At 37.6% G+C, this 21,105-nt stretch overlaps 1 protein-coding gene across 1 annotated transcript in view; it reads right to left on the bottom strand.

The window, feature by feature from the left end:
• Positions 1-21,105, bottom strand: part of LOC132434276 (mucin-19) — a 101,536-nt gene that overhangs the window by 13,153 nt on the left and 67,278 nt on the right. The window contains exons 40-66 of the mRNA XM_060025956.2: positions 20,930-21,028; positions 20,281-20,328; positions 17,583-17,618; positions 16,438-16,491; positions 15,656-15,709; positions 14,988-15,041; positions 14,833-14,886; positions 14,247-14,300; positions 13,766-13,816; positions 12,764-12,888; positions 11,927-12,139; positions 10,974-11,018; positions 10,685-10,738; positions 9,986-10,025; positions 9,690-9,743; positions 8,575-8,628; positions 7,815-7,868; positions 7,621-7,668; positions 7,326-7,379; positions 3,362-3,415; positions 2,859-2,906; positions 2,558-2,611; positions 2,335-2,388; positions 1,970-2,029; positions 1,341-1,388; positions 1,014-1,064; positions 563-604 (exon numbers count right to left, since the gene is read on the bottom strand). Coding sequence (XP_059881939.2) covers positions 563-604; positions 1,014-1,064; positions 1,341-1,388; positions 1,970-2,029; positions 2,335-2,388; positions 2,558-2,611; positions 2,859-2,906; positions 3,362-3,415; positions 7,326-7,379; positions 7,621-7,668; positions 7,815-7,868; positions 8,575-8,628; positions 9,690-9,743; positions 9,986-10,025; positions 10,685-10,738; positions 10,974-11,018; positions 11,927-12,139; positions 12,764-12,888; positions 13,766-13,816; positions 14,247-14,300; positions 14,833-14,886; positions 14,988-15,041; positions 15,656-15,709; positions 16,438-16,491; positions 17,583-17,618; positions 20,281-20,328; positions 20,930-21,028 — 1,656 coding nt within the window. The remainder of the gene's footprint in view (positions 1-562; positions 605-1,013; positions 1,065-1,340; positions 1,389-1,969; positions 2,030-2,334; positions 2,389-2,557; positions 2,612-2,858; positions 2,907-3,361; positions 3,416-7,325; positions 7,380-7,620; positions 7,669-7,814; positions 7,869-8,574; positions 8,629-9,689; positions 9,744-9,985; positions 10,026-10,684; positions 10,739-10,973; positions 11,019-11,926; positions 12,140-12,763; positions 12,889-13,765; positions 13,817-14,246; positions 14,301-14,832; positions 14,887-14,987; positions 15,042-15,655; positions 15,710-16,437; positions 16,492-17,582; positions 17,619-20,280; positions 20,329-20,929; positions 21,029-21,105) is intronic.

The raw sequence follows: 21,105 nt of genomic DNA, 5'->3' as shown, positions 1-21,105 counted from the left end.
GAAAGGCTCTTATTTTTCTAGGCTTAGCTACTTAGAGCCACATATTAAATATTTACTTGCCTGTGTTGGAACTTCCAGGAATACCTGTTGTGCCAGAGGCTATCCCAGTGGTACCTGTATTAAGAGAGAAGGATAAGCCTCACAAAGCCTTTCTCACCCTAAGAAGAGTGTGGTATTGACAAGTGTTCCTGTTTCTCTGAAGCAGTAGAAAACTGTTTAAAATTTTTTCTTGCACAAAATGTTAAGCCTAGCATATTTTCCTGTGCACTTTCTCATAACTGCTTGGTCAAATAAAATATAGGAGGAAAAGTCATGCTCCATAGATCTTATTTCTCTAGATCTAGAATCATCTAGAATCTGATATTAAATGAGAGAATATCTGTCCTCTATTTACATGATTTACTTCTAGTGACTTAACTCCCTGGTTTTCCAGCATCAAAAAAAAAAAAAAAAAAAAAAAAACAGAAAAAAATTGTCTAAACTTGTGATCAAGGATTAGGCATCTCAACCAAAGCCTTAATTAACAAATTTAGTTGTGTCTATTATAGTGATCTCCATTCACCTTCTTGGCTACTGGTGACTCCTACTGATTCCAGGCTATTGCCTGGCAAAACAAAAGCAGTGAAATTTCAAATAAAGAATGTGCTTAGAGAATTAAATTACATCTATAGTATGTTCTCTAGAAAAAACCAGGGAGCTAATCTAGGCTGGCCTTATGATATGCTATTAAATTAAAAGAAACCATTTTTAAGTCATGCTAATTTTCATTCACAACCTGTATGTAGTAAATTCAAATGAAAAAATCATTGAGAATCCAAAATCTGGCAAAACTCACCTGATGAGATTCCTGCTTCAGTGTTTCCAACATATTCTTTAAAAGTTGTGGCTTCTGTAAGAGCAAAGGAGGAAAAATTGAGAAGCTTGAGAGGTTGAAAATATGAAAATTATATAGCAGTGTATGATCTTCTCCCTATGACCACTTAAAGGAGAATTCCTTTTACTATTTGACTTACCTGTTTTGAAACTTCCAGGTGAGGATGTCCTAGAGCCTGTCCCAGTGGTACCTGGGATGGGAGAGAATATAAAGAGGAGGAAATGTGCAGGGATGTCTTTCTTATTAGATGGAGATCATGGTTTAGGACAAATCATGTGTTTCTGTAAAAGAATGCATTCCTTCTCTAGGATTCCTTGTTCCAAAAGGTGAAATAAACATTTTTTTTATTGATCTGTTTCATTTCTTGTGGTAAACTCCAGTCTTCTGGGATCCTTCTTTTCTAGAACTAGTATCATGGAGTTGGGTGCCTCTCCCATCTTCATATTTTTAACTTCCCCAACTTCACCCATTTTACTTCTAGTAGATTGGCTCCCTGAAATTATGCTAGTGACTCCTGAAGGTTAAAAAATGGAAAGGATCAAGAATCTTGAAATTTTAATTAATTATTTCAAGACAGTTCTCCCTTTTAATTTCAAAGTTTTATAATTGTAAGGCTAGACTCTCCGAAAAACAAAATATTAAAAACACATATGTCCCCTGCAAATTCTGGTTGATCCTGTTTGATTTGACATTCTGAATCCCAAAATTAGGAGCAATCTAGTCTCCAGCACTCCAAAACTTTGCCTTATGGATTGGACTTAACCATACTGGCAATTGTTGAGCCCCAACTCCTCCCTTTTTCAGGTCCCTTTGCCTTTGCCCACCTTTGTAGCTCAAGGAATCATGTTTCTGTTTATTTGTCTTCTCTTCTCACTCTATATGCCCATCATAAGGAAACCCACCAGCATCCACAGTTTCAAATATCATTTGTAAGTGAATGACTTGACAAATCTCTATCTCCAATGCAAGCTTCTCTTCTGTGTTCTGGTCGCATTTATCACTCCTGCTGAGCATACTAACTGGACACCTCAGAGCATCTTAAACCCAAACTGTCAACATTTGACCTCACTATATCTTCTATCAGTTATAAATTTTTTCCTTCCTCCTGTATATTCCCAGGTGTGATAGTTGTGCCAGTAGTCACCCTCGTGGTAACTGAAATCACAAGAGGAGAGAATCAATTTATGATTCCCTTTTACTAGGGTTTCAAAGTACTATTTGGTTTAGCACAAATTATATCAGAAACTTTCTTGCCTTAAGTGTGGCTTCTATTATGCCATTTTATTACAAATGTACAAAAAAGGCAATTCACACGGGGTAAAATATAGGGCAGTTAACATCCTAACAATTTGTACCCAAAGAGAGATTCAGGTAGAATAGAATTACCCCTAATTTTATTATAGCCAATGTGATATACTTTAAGATGAAGAGAAAAATAATTTTTGACTGTTATTACTCACCTATTTTAATTCTACCCTGGGTGGTTTCACCACTTCCCAAAGAAGTTGTGGCCCCTAAGTGAAACAAAGAAATACTAAATACTGAAGACTCATGTACTCAGAAAAGTTGGGTGGTATCCACTGGGTATGGTAGGGAATGTGTGTTTTTGGGTGCAAGAGTTGAAGGGAGGAGGCTATCTCATTACTGAAGTTCTTTATACTCCCCATTAGGTTATTGTTTTACCTGTGTTAGAGTTTCCAGATGCAACTGTTGTGTCAGAGACTACACTAGTGGTACCTGAAGTAGAAGAGAGAAACAGAGAATCCCAATAGTGATGTATTTAACATCCCGAGAAGAGCATGACCAACAAGATCTCTGGGACTTGAAAGTAGAAGACTCTTCTTGGGGTTATCCTGTCAAAAGTAGGTGCATTCTCCATTTTTAAATTCAGGGCAACAATAAAAACATTGGCTCATGTCCAGGCCTTGATGATTTGCTTCTTAAGGTTAAATATCGGAGGTCACTGGGCCTCTCCCATATTTACCTATTTCACTTCCAGGACTTGGCCTCTCAGATGTGCCAATGGTGGCTCCTAATGACAAGAAATAAAAACAATATTTGTCTAAATGCATTTAATTGTATAAAGTGAATAAATTCATAACATCCAAAATCAAAAATTTAATAGAACTAAACTTCCAGAGTTACTTCCATCATCTCTGCTTCCCTACTTATAATTATATGGACATATAATGCCTCCATCTCACACCCAGGTAATAGCTTGAATGTCAAAAAGGGAATCCTTTCTGGACTTCTCTCTTAAGAATTACAGTATAAGGTTTATCCCAGAAGAAATGATATAATTTTCATAAATACAAGCTTCCTCCTTTTCTTTGGTTATGCTTCCTTCTCTGAAAGTTGTAGCTTCTAAGAATGAAAAGGTAAAGAGTAGTGAAATCTAATAGAAAGTCATAAAAAGGCATCATGTGCTATTGCTCTAGAACTTGCCCCAAGAAAGAAATTATAGCACCTGTTTCCCCATTGATTCACCTGTGTTGGAACTCCAAGGTGAGATGGTACTACCACGATACACTCCAGTAGTACCTGAAAACAAAATTGAATGGTATTTGAGAGATTACTACAAGCAACTATATGCCAATAAAATGGACAACCTGGAAGAAATGGACAAATTCTTAGAAATGAACAACCTTCCAAGACTGAACCAGGAAGAAATAGAAAATATAAACAGAACAATCACAAGCACTAAAATTGAAACTGTGATTAAAAATCTTCCAACAAACAAAAGGCTATAGCCAGATGGCTTCACAGGGGAATTCTATCAAACAGTGAGAGAAGAGCTAAAACCTATGCTTCTCAAAGTCTTCCAAAATATAGCAGATGGAGGAACACTCCCAAATTCATTCTACGAGGCCACCATCACCCAGATACCAAAACCAGACAAAGATGTCACAAAAAAAGAAAACTACAGGCCAACATCACTGATGAACATAGACACAAAATTCCCCAACAAAATACTAGCAAGCAGAATCCAACAGCACATTAAAATGATCATACAACATAATCAAATGGGGTTTATCCCAGGAATGCAAGGATTCTCCAATATATGCAAATCAATCAATGTGATACACCATATTAACAAATTGAAGGAGAAAAACCATATGGTCATCTCAATAGATGCAGAGAAAATTTTGACAAAATTCATCACCCACATATGATAAAAACCCTCCAGGAAGTAGGCATAGAGGGAACTTACCTCAACATAATAAAGCCATATATGACAAACCCACAGCCAACATCATCCTCAATGGCGAACAACTGAAACCATTTCCACTAAGATAAGGAACAAGACAAGTTTGCCCACTCTCACCACTACTATTCAACATAGTTTTGGAGGTTTTAGCCACAGCAATTAGAGAAGAAAAGGTAGTAAAAGGAATCCAAATCAGAAAAGAAGAAGTAAAACTGTCACTGTTTGCAGATGATGTGATACTATACATACAGAATCCTAAACATGCTACCAGAAAACTACTAGAGCTAATCAATGAATTTGGTAAAGTAGCAGGATACAAAATTAATGCACAGAAATCTCTTGCATTCCTATACATTAATGATGAAAAATCTGAAAGAGAAATTAAGAAAACACTGCCATTTACCATCGCAACATAAAGAATAAAATACCTAGGAATAAGCCTACCTAAGGAGAAAAAAGACCTGTATGCAGAGAACTATAAGACACTGGTGAAAGAAATTAAAGATGGTACAAACAGATGGAGAGATATACCATGTTCTTGGACTGGAAGAATCAACATTGTGAAAAAGACCATACTGCCCAAAACAATCTACAGATACAGTGTAATCCCTATCAAACTACCAATGCGATTTTTCACAGAACTAGAACAAAAAATTGCACAGTTTGTATGAAAACACAAAAGACCGTGAAGAACAAAAGCAATCTTGAGAAAGAAAACTGGAGGTGGAGGAATTAGGCTCCCTGACTTCAGAATATACTACAGTAATCAAAACAGTATGGTACTGGCACAAAAATAGACATATAGATCAATGGAACAGGACAGAAAGCCCAGAGATAAAGGAGTCAAGAATACAGAATTCAGAAACGACAGCTTCTTCAGTAAGTGGTGCTGGGAAAACTGGACAACTACATGTAAAAGAATAAAATTGGAACACTGCCTAACACCATGCACAAAAATAAACTCAAAATGGATTAAAGACCTAAATGTAAGGCCAGAAACTATCAAACTCATAGAGGAAAACATAGGCAGAACACTCTATGACATAAATCACAGCAAGATCCTTTTTGACCCACCTCCTAGAGAAATGGAAATAAAAACAAAAATAAACAAATGAGACCTAATAAAACTTTAAAGTTTTTGCACAGCAAAGGAAAGCATAAACAAGACCAAAAGACAACCGTCAGAATGGGAGAAAATATTTGCAAATGAAGCAACTGACAAAGGATTAATCTCCAAAATATACAAGCAGCTCATGAAGCTCAATATCAAAAAAAAAAAAACAACCCAGTCCAAAATTGGGCAAAATAACTAAATAGACGTTTCTCCAAAGAAGATATACAGATTGCCAACAAACACATGAAAGGATGCTCAAAATCACTAATCATTAGAGAAATGCAAATCAAAACTGCAATGAGGTATCACCTCACACCAGTCAAAATGGCCATCATCAAAAAATCTACAAACCATAAATGCTGGAGAGGGTATGGAGAAAAGGGAACCCTCTTGCACTGTTGGTGGGAATGTTAATTTATACAGCCACTATGGAGAACAGTATGGAGGTTCCTTAAAAAACTAAAAATAGAACTACCATACAACCCAGCAATCCCACTACTGGGCATATACCCTGAGAAAACCATAATTCAAAAAGAGTCATGTACCACAATGTTCATTGCAGCTCTATTTACAAGAGCCAGGACATGGAAGCAACCTAAGTGTCCACTGACAGATGATGGATAAAGAAGATGTGGCACATATATACAATGGAATATTACTCAGCCATAAAAAAGAAGTGAAATTGAGTTATTTGTAGTGAAGTGGATGGACCTAGAGTCTTTCATACAGAGTGAAGTAAGTCAGAAAGAAGAAAACATTTGCCATATGCTAACACATATATATGGAATATATAAAGGTTCTGAAGAACCTTGGGGCAGGACAGGAATAAAGATGCAGATGTAGAGAACAGACTTGAGGACATGGGGAGGGGGAAGGGTAATCTGGGGTGAAGTGAGAGAGTGGCATGGACATATATACATTACCAAATGTAAAATAGATAGCTAGTGGGAAGCAGCCACATAGCACAGGAAGATCAGCTCAGTGCTTTGTGACCACCTAGAGGGGTGGGATAGGGAGGTTGGGAGGGAGACACAAGAGGGAGGGGATATAGGGATATATGTATACATATAGCTGATTCACTTTGTTGTACAGCAGAAACTAACACAACATTTTAAAGCAATTATACTCCAATAAAGATGTTTTTTAAAAAAATTGAATGGTATCATTATGTCAATTTTATTCCTACAATAAGAAGAGCGTATTCTAGAATAGAATAAGGAAACTACAGAATTCTTTATTATGTTAAAATGTTGTTTTCAGGGATAGCTTTTTCCAGAGTTTTTAATATTTTTTTCTAATGTAATATTTCATCCCAATAAAAATTTGGTGGGGGGAAGGTGCAATGTTGGGTGGTTGTGGGAGTCTCAATGATAACTATTCCTTTCTCTGGGATCAATGTCAGTGAAACAAATGCAGTTTCCTTTACTTATCTGTTTGAATGCCAGTGACTTCACTACTAGATCCCCCTAGAAGAATGAACAGTGAAGGGTTGATTGCCCATTGAATTTTCATCTGGGTAAAGTATTGATGTTACTGAAATTTTAATGTGCAAGAAAAGTTTAGACATGTGACAAAGAAATCTAGTGAAATAGTGTGGTAGTAGTAACAGAGGAGCATAGCTAAGTGGATGGACCTTGAAGCCAGATGGCCTGAGTTGAAATCTGCTGTTTATTTGCTGTGTGACCTTGCACAATTTAGTTAATATCTCTGAGCCATAGATTTTCTTATCTGTGAAAACAGTAGTACTTACCTCACAGTTTGGTGTGAGGGAAAAGAAATAATAATAAGTTGTAGAATAGTTCCTGGCACATAGTTAGTGTTCAAAAGAGTTAGCTATTATTGCTATTGTAAGTGAAAAGTGGAGAGGTTATGAAGCTTGTGTGCTGACATGTATATATTCCAGTTTCTGTGGTCCCACTGTCTCCAGAGGGTGTACTAGCTTCTAAGAGAGAAGAAAAGTAAAAAAAAAAAAAAAAGTAAGATGAAGAGGATTTAGCATTCTGAGAAAAGTTAAGCATTCAGGAAAGTTAAGCATTCTAAGAAAAAACTTTCTTGATAACAGCACCATGAAAGATACTTTACTAGTAGAGATTTTCCTGTGGAGAATTCTCTCCAGTTGGTTGGCTCACCTGTGTTTGAACTCCTAGGTTCAAGTGTAGTGCCAGAAGCTACCCTTGTGGTACCTGCAACAAAAAGAGAAGTGGTGACTTTTCATCCCATGGGGGACTCTGATCATCTTTTGGGCTTTTTCAAATGCTTGTGAATTATTTGTGTTCTCTTATGCATAGTTTTAATTCCCAAATCAAACAAAGATACAAATTCCTCAGCATAGGAGACCCCTCTTCTGGAATTTAATGGTAGTAAGATAGGGGTTATTCATGCTCTGCTTTCTTGTTCTTCTGGCCCCCTTCCCACCATAGTCACCTAATGTGTTTCCAGTTTCTTCATTTATTGATACTCCAGTGGTAGCTCCTAAGAGGATGAAAATATGAAAACTTTTGAATGTAACATAGATAGTTATTGGGATAAGCACTGCACATTTCAGCCACTTTTGTACTCAAGGAAGAATCTAATGAACAGAGGTCAATTTTCTGTGTTCATTGTAGCCTTCTGTTTACCTGAAATAGAACCCTCTGGGACTGTCTTTCCATCATTTAATTTCGTGGTGATACCTAAAATGGCAAATAGAAAAAACTTTCTAGATATTTATTGCTTCTACTTTCATTTGCAGGGATCTACATGTATGAGGCTGGACAACGGAAAGAGAGGGACTTCAAAAATCTGCCCAAATTGATTCAAAATCAAGTAACAAAAGAAAACATTGTTGATCTGAGATGAGAGTTCCTAAAAAGTTCCTCCACAAGAAACTGTCCTGCAAGAAACAGAAAGCACGGTTGACCATTGAACAAGGTGGGGGTTAGGAGTGCCGACTCTCTTCATAGTCAAAAATCCATGCATAATTTACAGTTGGCCCTCTGTATCCACAGATACTCCATATCCATGATTCCACATCCGTGGATTCAACCAACCACAGACTATGTGGTAACAATAATATTTACTATTGAAAATAACCCACGTATAAATGGACCTGTGCAGTTCAAACCCACGTTGTTCAGGGTCAACTGTAATTTATCAACCAAAATTCTCACACACACATACACAATAATTCTCATCTATTTTCCATTCCACTACAGAAGTTCTAATGACTCCAGTGGAAGTTGTGGCTTCTGTAAATAAAAAAAGAAGAAATGGATAAAAGAGGATTTAGGAAGAAGGGAAAATAGGCTATGATGTTCTTATGTGAGAAGATCAGTGTGAAAGACATTTTTGCCTCCTTATTTCTAGAAAGGATGCTTTCTTTACAGCTTCTTAGCCTACCGATATTGGAACTTCCAGGTTCAACAGTGGTACCTGAGGCCATACCCTTGGTACCTGAAATGAGAAGGACATGGGATTATCATACAGAATCTTCCACATCGAGGCAATCTGAGTATCAAATCAATGTATAAAAATAAATGTGTATTTCCAGGGCCATATCATTCAGTGTTACATTGTGCATGGCAGCTTCCAGAAACACTGTTCACAGAGACCGTTTTGTCCAGATGGCAGACCTGTAAGCACGCCCTTTCACTGGCCTTTCTACTCCTGGATTGAATCACGTGTGTTTTTCTCGTATATCAATTACTTCATTCATTCAACAAATATTTACTGAGCTCTGTTGAATACTAGAGATTCATCACTGAATAAATGAAGACTTTTTACTCAAGAAGCCTATTTTCTAGTCGGCCTACTTAGCAAATATAACACAAAATTTTCAGCTAAAAACAGAGGAAGTTTTCCACATCTACCTGCTTTACTTTCAGTGACTTGATTGTCTGATGTTCCAGAGAGAGTTACTAATGGTTGAAAGCAGGAAAAAGATTCTGTGTATGTTATGACCTTTAATCATTCATGGAGGCAACCAACCATTAGGCAATTTAGAATTTAAAGCTCAAGATACAAGTCAAATGGGAGGCAAAGTTTTCTAAGTTCATTTTAGCCATCCTTTTACCTGAGACAGAACCTTCTTGGACAGTGTTGACTCCTACAGTAATGCCTGTAATATCCAGTGGGTTAGTCTTCCAGGGAATTACTACTCTTACTGCCCTCTTCAGAAATCCACACCACAGTGCCAGGCGTGGGAAAAGGCTGGTCCAGAAACCAGCTGGGGGTTGTGAATCAACAGTATTTTGGGCCCTGCATATTGGCTGGAGGGCCTGCCCTTCCTGTACAATCTCTCTGATCCAGAGGCAAACTCATGATGGTTCTCAACAGCAATGCTAACATCTGGGAATCCTAGTTCTCACTAATTTCATCACAATGACTCTGAGGCTTTCTAAGGAAGTTTTAGACTCTGGAAAAAAGAAATAAGGAAAGTGGAAAGTATGTTTGGGGATACATATTTCTCCCTGAGGTTAGACAAGGGATGATTGCCTTTGTATCTATTCCATTACCAGTGCTGGAACTTCCAGATGTAATAGCTGGGCTGGAGACTACACCACTGGTACCTGAAATCACAAAGGAAAAGGGATTATATGTCATTTCCTTTACGTTCAAAGAAGAGCTAAGAAGAAAATCATTATGTTTCTTTTCAGTCATTGAGGTCCTATTCTAGGATTCCTCACATATCTTTCCACAAGTACATTTCTTTCAGAAAAAAATTAAGTAAAACTATATTTTCACAATAGAAGTCTTCTTATTCTGAGTATTGGTAAATACCAGGGAGATATTTATATTTTCTCATGTTCACCTGTTTGACTCTCAGAGACCTGGCTCCCTGGTAGAGCAGTCTGAAGAGAAGACAAGACAAAGAGATTGAGTGAGAGACAGAGAGAGATTTAGAGAGAGAGAGAGAGAGAGAGAGAGTATTCTGCTGTATATGAATTCAGGGATTTGGGACAATATTAACACTCTGGAATTTGGAAGCTTAGACAAAGATTTCCATAGGGCAGAAATCACTCTGCACTCTGTATTATTTCAGCTAGAAGGAATTGACAAAAAAAAGAGAATTCTTTTTGGATTCTGGCTAATATGCTGGTGATATTTGTAATACCAATGGAGAAATCCCATCCCTTCTTTAGACTTGAAGCAGTGAAGCTCAATTCTGTATTTAATGGATTTTCAAAAAGATTTTATCTCTAATAGCAAACCTATTTTGACTCACTTGCAGTGTCCCTAAATTACACACAAACTTTCTCAAGGAAAGCCTAGAGAGTCCTAAAACTGATGGTCTCAAATCACAGGCTCTTTGTTTTCACCTGTTTGAGCTCCAGTTCTAGTCTCTTCTGTGGAAATTGTGGCCCCTGAGTGAAGAAATAGGATAATGATGAAGTCTGGGAATTTGGAATACTGGGAAGAGATATTGGAGTATTTTTTATTATAGAAGCCCTAAAAGTGAGATCATGACATCTGAGATTAAATATGGGGAATTTCCTTCTTGCTAACCTACCTGTGTTAGAAATTTCAGATGCAATGGTTGTTCCAGACAATTCTCCAGTGATACCTAAAATGCAAAAAGTAAATGTTGCAGTACAGCATTTCCTCCTCAGTTCATCTTGGAATCATCAGTGTGGCCCTAAAGCACTGGTATCCTTTTCTGAAGACTGTCTATGAAAAAAATGGAAAATAAACAATTTTACAGCATTTCATTTCTCAAGTCAGCTTTGGATGGATGTGTTGCACCTGGGGTTCCCTTTTACTATGTAGTAAGAGGAAGCAGCAGTAAAAATCACCCTTACCTGTTTTACTTCCAGAGACATATCCACCTGGTGTGCCAGAGGTGCCTAAGTGAGGGAATAAAGTATGGTTTAATCTTTGTAAGAAAGAATCTTTGATATAACTTGGAACATTTTGATAATCAGTTGCCTTCATGAACTTTTCCATTGAGGGGAGATAGAAAATAAATAATAAACATCATGCATAAGTATGGGAGAGATGATAGACAGCAGGCTATGGCAGGAAGGCAAGCTGGGTAAGGAGGATTGGAAGTACTGGGGGAAGGGGTTGGGATATATGCAATATGTATGCATACCTTTTTACAGGAAAAAAAAAATCTTTGTAAACCAGAACACTGAGGACAACTTGATTGAGACATCTGTGGTCTTGGAATTCCCAGGAAGAATAATTACCCGGGTTCATATGGTTACAGTATTGTTGAAGAAGAGGACTGTCATGGAGAGGATGTACAACTAGTTGACCCTAAAGCTAGACCCAGGCAATCAGTGACACCTCGCCCCATTCCCTGGCCTTGGAACTTACGTTCTGACCACAGTTCCCATAGTGGGAGTCATTTTCAAGGATGCAGCCTGGAGAGAGCAATGTGTCATTGAAACCTTCAGGATGGTATACGTGACTGAACCCAGTTAAGGCCTCTACATAAACTTTTAAGATTCTGGCAGGCAGATGCAGAGATCTACTTGTCTTATGGCTGCCCAACACAAGCTTTGCATGTAAGTTCCCTTGCTTGTTAAACCTGCTACCCAGCAACATGGAGTGGTTTGCCTCTTTCTTCAGTCTCACCTTGCCCTTTGTGGATGGAGTCAAGTTTCAGATTTCACCCAGGAAGCTCCTGAGTTTTTGAACCAACAAATATGGCAAGTCCTTCCATCATACTCCTTACCATTCATTTGCTCATTGAAGTGATCCAAATAAAGAAATAATGAGAACCTAGGCCTTGGACTGAAAAACTCACCTCCTGGTAGTCCTCCTTGGGAGGTCTCACTGCCTCTTGTGGAACTTGTGGCTTCTGAGAGAAGAAAAGAAGAAAGGAGTAAAGATTTGGGGTGTGGACAGGACATTCTGGGCTTCCACAGTCTATATCTCCTGAAGGTCCACGTTTAGGACTCCTGACCTGTGTTGGCACTTCCAGGTCCCAGAGTTTTGCCAGAGATGCTCTCAATTGTGCCTGAAATAAAAAAAAGAAAAAAAAAAGGGCTGTGGTCAACTTGTTGCACATCATGAAATGGGCATAGGCTTTTAAAAAAAACTGTTTCTCCCATATACCAGTGAATCTATATTTCTCTGGACTTCTTAGTTTCAAGAGATTCTCCAGGTATTTCCTTCAAAACATATCATTCCCTTCTCAAATTTATGGAGAAAGTCCTCCAACACTGAGACTCCCTTTTAAGGTCTAGTTAAAGGAAGATAGATTTGAGGGCAAATCACCTGTATAACTATCAGGAATGGGCCCCGTGACGCCCTGATGAAGGCTTGTTAGAACACAAGCAAGAAAAGTTGAAGTGTCTGAACTGAATTTATTGACGTCAAATATTGAACATCTGCTAAAATTTTGCCCAATATACTGAATATGGAAATTCAAAGAGTTTTGATATATTTCAGACAAGACTTTTTATTAGGAAGACATTAGAAAGTACAAGTAGTGACTCAGCAGTGCTCACCCATGATTATTCCAACTCTTGATGTTCTACTTTCTTCTACAGAAGTTGTGGCCTCTGAGAGAGGGGAAAACGAAAGAGAGATGATTAGAAACCATGCAAGGACCATGGAAAATATGTGGTAGTTCTCCTACACAGGATAGCACTGGAGTAAACTCATCATAGCTGGATCCATGGAAGATTTCCTGCCATTTTGTCGACTCACCTGTGTTGGAACTACCAAGGGCAACAGTTGTGCCAGGAATTACCTCAGTGGTGCCTGAAACACAAAGGGTCTAAAGTCATCACAGTGACTTGTGTTTTCTCCTAAAGACCTGCCTCTAGAAGAAATGTGCTATATCAAAGGGTCCTTTCACTGCTTCCTGATGAGGTGAGAGTCATAAACCTTTTCTATGACAAATGCCATTAAAAAAGCAATCAAAATGTTCCCAAGTTGAGGCAACTTTCTCAGACAACCCATTTATTCCAAGACAGGAAAACAAGGTGGTTTTTTCCCAGGTTCACCTGTCACACTCCCAGTTGCTTGACCTCCTGGTACTGCAGTGCTATCTACTGTGGGCCAAAAACCAGAAGAATATTTGAATGTGCCAAGGAAAATACTGAATATCATTATTGATTATTTGAGCAAGAAAACCTTTATATAGATAGGCCTGTTCACATTGCTTTCTCTTCTTCCTAGGTGTGTAATATTCCTTGGTCCCCCTGATGTGTATGCCATCCCAAGGAGAAACCCCTCACACGGATTACACACCAGCCCATCTTTAGAAAGTTACATCTGTGAGGCTAGATGCTAGTATTGGAAGTTCTTCCATAACATGTTAAATCTAAGAAAATCCTAAAAGCCAATGAAAACTACTCTGCAGGAGATCACAACTCCCAACAGGCAAACCTATGGAGAATCATAATTCATGCTAAACCCCAAACTATGAGCAACCCATTTGTACCAGGTCTGAGTCCAGTTCCAGGTGTGCCACTGCCTCCTATTAATCTTGTGGCCTCTGAGGAAATAAAGTGATGAATGATGAGTTCTGAGGATTTGGAATATTAAGAAAAGAATGATGCTGATATTTTATCAGAACAGGTCTACTAACTATATTATGAGGTTAATTAGCAAGATTTCCTTCTTGTTAACCTACCTGTGTGGGAACTTCCAGATATGGTTGTCTTAGAGAATTCTCCTGAAGTACCTAAAGTGAGAAAAATAAAGGGATCAACACAGCATTAACTCCCCAGTGAATACTGAAGTAGCTATGCAGCCTTGAATCACTGGAGACCTGTCCTGCAGATCTTTGATTCTGTAGGAAATGAACCATCAATTACTCCCACAGTTTCCTTTCCTGACCCACCTATTGATCATTATTGTTATTAGAGTTCCCTTTCCATAGAGTCACTGAAAGTGAAAGGAGACCTTATGTCACCCTCACCTGTTTCACTTCCAGACCCTGGGCTCCCTAGAGTGGTGACAGAGCTGCCTGAAGGAGGAAAAAGGCAGATGAAGGGTTCGTCTTTCTAAGTTTTACTCATCAATTACTTGAGCTAATTTGATATTCAGATATTTAAAATAGATCTCCTTGACTCTAATACTCTGATAAGGTTAACTTATTTAGTCCATCTTACCTGACATGGAACTCTGTGAACTGCTGCTGGCTCCAGGTAAAACCATGGTGATACCTATTAAAGCAAATAGAGTGAAGCCTCAAAATAAGTATACATTTCATCATTCCACTAGTATGTATTAATCATCTCTTCTGTGCAATATTGTTTTAGGCCCTTGCATATATCAGCAAGCAGAATATTCAAAGATCCCTCCCCTAATGCAAGTTACATTCTAGCAACTGGAGACCAACAGTGAACAATAAACATAATAAATAGGTCGATGTGATAGATGTTAGTAAGTGTTATGAGAACATGGCAAACCATATAAAAGGATAGGGGACTTGGTAGGCAGGGGCTGGCTAGCAGTCACCCTCATTCATGCCATTCAACAACTAGCTCTGCAAGCCCATGCCTCTGGAAATCCAGATGGAGATATCTGAGGTCATGGAATTCTTAGGCAGACCCAGGTTTGTGACTCTGGCATATTGTGTTCCCAGAGGAAATTCAGGCCCCTTTCCTTTGCCCACTTTCACACTAATGTGTTCACTGTATTCACACAAACAGAGATTTGATGAAAGTCCCAAAGCCTCAGATTAAAAGAGCTCACCTCCTGGAAGTTCTGGTTGGGTGGTCCCACTTCTTCTCGTGGAAGTGGTGACCTCTGACAGAGAAAAGAAAGAAAGGAGTAAAGACTAGGGTGTGGGAAAGTACACACTGTGCTTTTGTCAGAATATATCACCCAAGGTGCCACTGTCCAGATACCTGTGTTGTAACTTCCAGGTTCCAGAGTTTTTCCAGAGACTCTACCTGTAGTACCTAAAACAAGAAAGGGTCAGTGGTCACTAGCTCAATTGCTGTTCACCACGTGATTTAAATAGGAGTCTAAAGTCTCCGTGCAATAGCAAACTATAACCTTGAGACTTTTAGTACAAGTAAGTGATCCATATATGCCCCTTGTAACATGTCTTTCTACAATTTTACTGAGAAAGTGCTCAACTATCAGGTCCCTTTTTTTGGAGGGGAGATAGGAAATTTCTCTCTACATTACCAGTTTATCTATCCTAGTTTGACTTCACAATAGTCTAGTGAAGGCACTTATAAGCTCAGGAAATAAGGAAACTGTCTTGTCTTGTTTTTCTGAATTTGCTCAATATAACATATATAAACAGTGCAGATATATTTTCATAAGATTGTTTTTGTGAAGGTATCATAAAGTTCAGGTATTAGCTTAGCAGGGCTCACCTTTGGCTATTCCAACTCTGGTTGTTTCACTTTCTCCTTCTGTGGGAGAGAAGGAGGAAAGAGTTAACTGGAGAATATTTAAAGATCATGGAAAGGATATGGCAGGAGGTCTGCAAAAGATAGTAACAGAGGAGACATCTAATTTGTGGGAGGACTGTGGAAGATTATATGTCACCTTGTTGACTCACCTGTGTTGAAATTGCCAGGGGCAACAGTTGTGCCAGGGGCTACCTCAGTGGTGCCTGAAACACAAAATGAAATGTAGTCACCATGGTGCTCATGTTTCTTCCCTAAAAGCATGCTTCTAGAAAGAACCTAGGTATATCTTCATAGTATCCAACTGGACTGCTCACTGACTCTTCTCTGTTGATGAGCTCTGTGTAGTTTTTCATTAACCATTTTATTACCAAAGCAATAATAGTGACAATGTTCTCAACCAGAAATACACTTCCTGGCATTCTACATCGAGGAAACAGGGTGGGTTTCTCCCACCCTCTCCTGTCTTACTCCCTATGACTTGGCTTTCTGATGCTACATTGATTTCAAAACAGAAGCCATGAGTGTGCTGAGAATTTGAGACACTGGGAAAATACTGTGTTCTTCATCACTTCCTTGTGAAAAGCATACATCTACGTGGGACAGACATGTTTCCTAGGTTCCTGTAACTCTTCTCAGTTTCTCAGGAATACAAAGTTTTCTCACTCTTCCCTTGTCAAAGCTTATGATATATGTAAATCCACAGGAGAAGTGTTTCATAACAATTACTACAATCCCAACTTCAGGATTACAGCTACGACTCTAGACTGTTATTAGCAACTTTTCAGAAAAAAAATTCAAAACTGAAAAATAATTAATTTGCCTAAAATGCAGTATTGGTAGAGTAAATATGAACTGTTCTCCAGAAATTCTCTCTAGGACATCCTGTGTCATAATTAGTGGTAATAACAAGACAGGAGCTGCTCCTTCTCACCTGTCTGGAATCCAATTCCAGCAGTACCAGTATCGTCTCTGGAAGTTGTAGCCTCTGAGGTAGAAAATAGGAGAACAGTAAATTCTGGGCATTTGGGATATGGGGAAGAGGCATTTAGTATTATTTTTTCACAGCAGCCCTACAAAAAGCTTCATGTCCTGAGTGCCTATAGCAGTGTTCTTATTATTATTTCAGCCTTACCTGTGTTGGAAATGCCTGTCTTAAAGGATCTCTCAGGTTTCTGGTAGTAGGTAATGAGTGACAACAGAGTGATGCATATTGAATGGTCCCCATTCCACAAAGGTAGAATCTAGTGGATCAGGTGGGCAAGTATCAAAATCAAACACCTTATCAGATAAGGACCAGAAAGGGATTTTATACCAGTGAACAAAATAAGAAAAAAATGTCTGTCCTCATGGAGGTTATACTCAAATGTAAATGCTAAAAGAATGCAGAGGGGGAACAATTAAGAAAAAGTGGAACATTCTAAAAAATAAATTTCTTTTGCATATCTTTTAAAACTGTTAAATTTAAAAGAGACACCAGGATGCAATAAAAGCTAAAAAATTTAATGGAAATGATAGGTGACAAATAATATGCTGAGAAATATGGAACTGCCTTTTTATTTAATAAAGAGTGTATTTCTAGAGTCATTTTTGTTTATTTGATTGACTCTGTAAGTTTGTACACAACCAGTGCAGAATTTAACAATTATATATAAGATTCAATGTCTTTGGTATGATTTAAGAAGGTATAAAAATAGAAAAAGCAAGAGCCCTATGCTACCAAAATCTAATTTGAAGTTTATGTTTTATTAATCTGATAAATTAAGACTTCTACTATCATATTTTTGATTCTAGTTACTGTAACACCACTTTTTTTCAAATCCACATTTATAATGTGACATTTTTTCATCTGTTACTTCAGGCTGCTTAAATGGCACTAAATTTAAAAATACAAATATATTTATAAATGTACATTTTTATTTAACTCGATTCATACAGATTAATTTGTATTAGGTTAAAATTTGAGAAGAATATAACAGTCCCTTAGATATTTTTCAGTGTTCAAGTAGAAAAATTAGAAATATTATTTCAAGGCACATTGTGAAAAAGCATAATTTTGTCATTTTAATATCAACTTACCTACAACAGGTTCTGGTGGAATTGCATTATCGGAGCCTAATAAAGAAAAATTAAATTCATGTTTCAATTAAATAATATATTTGAATTTTATTTTTAAAATTCACCACAATGGGGCTTCTCTGGTGGCGCAGTGGTTGAGAGTCCGCCTGCCAATGCAGGGGACACGGGTTCGTGTCCTGGTCCGGGAAGATCCCACATGCCGTGGAGCGGCTGGGCTCACGAGCCATGTGCTCCACAACAGGAGAGGCCACAGCAGTGAGAGGCCCGTGTACCAAAAAAAAAAAAAAAAAAAAATTCACCACGATGTTTCAAATGCCATGATATATAAATTTTTTTATTAAAAAACAGAAATATATTATTTCCACAAAGACTCATCTTAGAAATTCTATTCGGGGTGAGAGATCTCTTGGGAGATAAATTGTAAAGTGCTCTTTTAAGAAATCATCTATGAGTTACAAATTATCAAACTAAAAACAAAGGCATTGCCCTTTTCCCAAATAAAATGTTTACACATATGTAATTCTTCTTTGGTTCAATTTAAAGACTAAAGTCTTGAACTTGGAAAATGCAAAAAAAAAAAAAAAAAAAAAGATAAAATACATACGGTGCCCAGGAGTCACATATTAGTAACTATGGAATTAGTTTATAATTATTATGTTCAATATATAATATGAAGCATGGCAATTCATTTAGGTTAGCATAACCATAGATTAAACAGATAATATTATACATTTAGTCTGAATCAAATTATCAAATTAATTATTTTCTAGTGATTAGTTTGTAAAATAATTTTACATAAGGGGAGTTTGTAAGAGTAGTTAGAATAAACATAGGATAAATCTTTACCAGAAAAAGAAAGAATAAGCAAGCTATTCTTTAAATATTGGACAATTTATTCACTAAAACCTAGGTTCTATTAGATAACCTGCAAATTGAGAAATGAAGTTTTTCCCACTATATTCGATATGAGTATATTGGGTTGGCCAAAAAGTTCATTCGGGTTTTTCCATATACGATGCTACAGAAAAACCCGAATGAACTTTTTGGCCGACCCAGTGTTACTAGTCTAGAAACTTGATAATATATTATAGGCTTGAATAAATAGTCCATTTATTGTTAAGAAAAAATTGTCTTATAAGTATTTGTGAATTTTATGTCATGTTGTAATAACTGTAAAAAGAAATAAAGAGATAAAATTTTGATTTGCAAAACAATAGTATTATAGTTTTCATAAATGCCTCAAATCTTGTGATTTCAGAATGGCAAAATGCCAAAGTTTCTCAACATATTAAAAATGTTATACTTCTTTTTATTATCTGCTGCTGTAGTTTTTATAGTTAGAAACGGGGAAAATTTAATCTATGTAAATATTAAATGCAAGCTTTCATTAATGGGTCACTAAGGATCATTGTATATTTCCTTAGTGAAGGATGACCTTGTGGTAAAGAGCACACTGTGGAGTCAGTAAACAATGGATAAAAATATTGTCTCCACATGTAAATTGATACAGCCACTATGGGGAACAGTATGGAGGTTCCTTAAAAAACTAAAAATTGGGCTTCCCTCGTGGTGCAGTGGTTGGGAGTCCACCTGCCGATGCAGGGGACACGGGTTCGTACCCCGGTCTGGGAGGGTCCCGCATGCTGCAGAGCAGCTGCGCTTGTGGGCCATGGCTGCTGAGCCTGCGTGTCTGGAGCCTGGGCTCCACGACGGGAGAGGCCACAGCAGTGAGAGGCCCACGTACAGCAAAAAAAAAAAAAAACTAAAAATAGAACTACCATATGACCCAGCAATCCCACTACTGGGCATATACCCTGAGAGAACCATAATTCAAAAAGAGTCACGTACCACAATGTTCATTGCAGCTCTATTTACAAGAGCCAGGACATGGAAGCAACCTAAGTGTCCATCGACAGATGAATGGATAAAGAAGATGCGGCATATATATACAATGGAATATTACTCAGCCATAAAAAGGAACAAAATTGAGTTATTTGTAGTGAGGTGGATAGACATAGAGTGTCATACAGAATGAAGTAAGTCAGAAAGAGAAAAACAAATACCATATGTTAACACATGTATATGGAATCTAAAAAAAAAAAAAAGGTTCTGAAGAACCTAGGGGCAGGACAGAATAAAGACACAGAAGTAGAGAATGGACTTGAGGACACAGGGAGGGGGAAGGGTAAGCTGGGACGAAGTGAGAGAGTAACATTGACATATATACACTACCAAATGTAAAATAGCTAGCTAGTGGGAAGCAGCCACATAGCACAGGGAGATCAGCTCGGTGCTTTGTGACCACCTAGAGGAGTGGGATAAGGAGGGTGGGAGGGAGATGCAAGAGGAAGGAGATATGAGGATATATGTATATGTATAGCTGGTTCACTTTGTTATAAAGCAGAAGCTAACACACCATTGTAAAGCAATTATACTCCAATAAAGATGTTAAAAAATATATATTGTCTCCACTATTTGTTTTGCTGTAGAACCTGGACCAAGTTATGTAATATCTTTTCTAAGTTCTTCATGAATAAAATGAGATAACAATATTTATTTAAATAGGTAAATAACATAATAGATTTTAGGGCATTGTATTATTTAACTGGAATTATTATTAATTATTTTGCCATGTTTAATTAGCCAGTGAGCATGAAAACAGGTCAAAAAATACATCTCACATCTCCTGCTTACTTACCAGTAGTAGTGGATCTTTCTGGTGCAATTGTTGAGCCAGGGGTGGCTCCTAAGGAATGTGAGATTAAAAGAAGAAAGTCATGAGCAATGTTCTTATTTTATTGGGACACTACCTGGACATTTAACAATTTAACTACTTTGAGTCCAGATGTTGCAGTTGCAGTACTGGTCTGAAAACACCTAACAAAATATCCAAGGTCCTCAATACCAGATAATTTGGATCAGATTTTCTGATTTCTAAACTTATAATACACTAATATCCAATAATGGATATTTATGAGATTTATCAAAAAAACTTATGTTGGGTTGTAACTGGGGCCAATAGCTTCCCTTCCCACTCGCCTGATTTTCTGCGTGTAGTTGATCTGGTCATGCTTTCACCCACTTCAGTAGTTTCTCCATATGGTTCTTTAGTTGTGTCTGGTTAAAAGGATAACTATTATCTTCACATGGTTCATTTTGTAAAAATTATAAACTTACTGCCATTTAAGTAAATTTCAAATTTAGATGTTAATAATAAACCTAGAACACCTCTTAATCATTTCTCAAAAAATGTGGTCCTTGCTTAAATTAACTTAAATCATTATTGTAATTTGGGCCTAAGGCATGCTCATATTGGACCACCAAAAGAGCACCCTGGTGAGTCTTGCCTGCTTGGTTCCCAGCAGAAATGGTTCCAAAGCTTGATGCTCCAACTGGGCCTCCACTACCAGCACTTCTGGTAGCTCCTACTGATCTACTGATTCCACCTGGTCACAAAAGAAGTAATAGGGATGAAAACATAACCTTCTTAAGGGGTCTGAGGAATCAATTTAAAACAATAATA

The sequence above is a fragment of the Delphinus delphis genome, chromosome 11 (genome assembly GCF_949987515.2).
Source record: "Delphinus delphis chromosome 11, mDelDel1.2, whole genome shotgun sequence".
In the NCBI taxonomy this organism is placed as follows: domain Eukaryota; kingdom Metazoa; phylum Chordata; class Mammalia; order Artiodactyla; family Delphinidae; genus Delphinus; species Delphinus delphis.
Note: the sequence above shows the minus strand (reverse complement) of the source record. Positions and strands in the feature narration are given on the sequence as shown.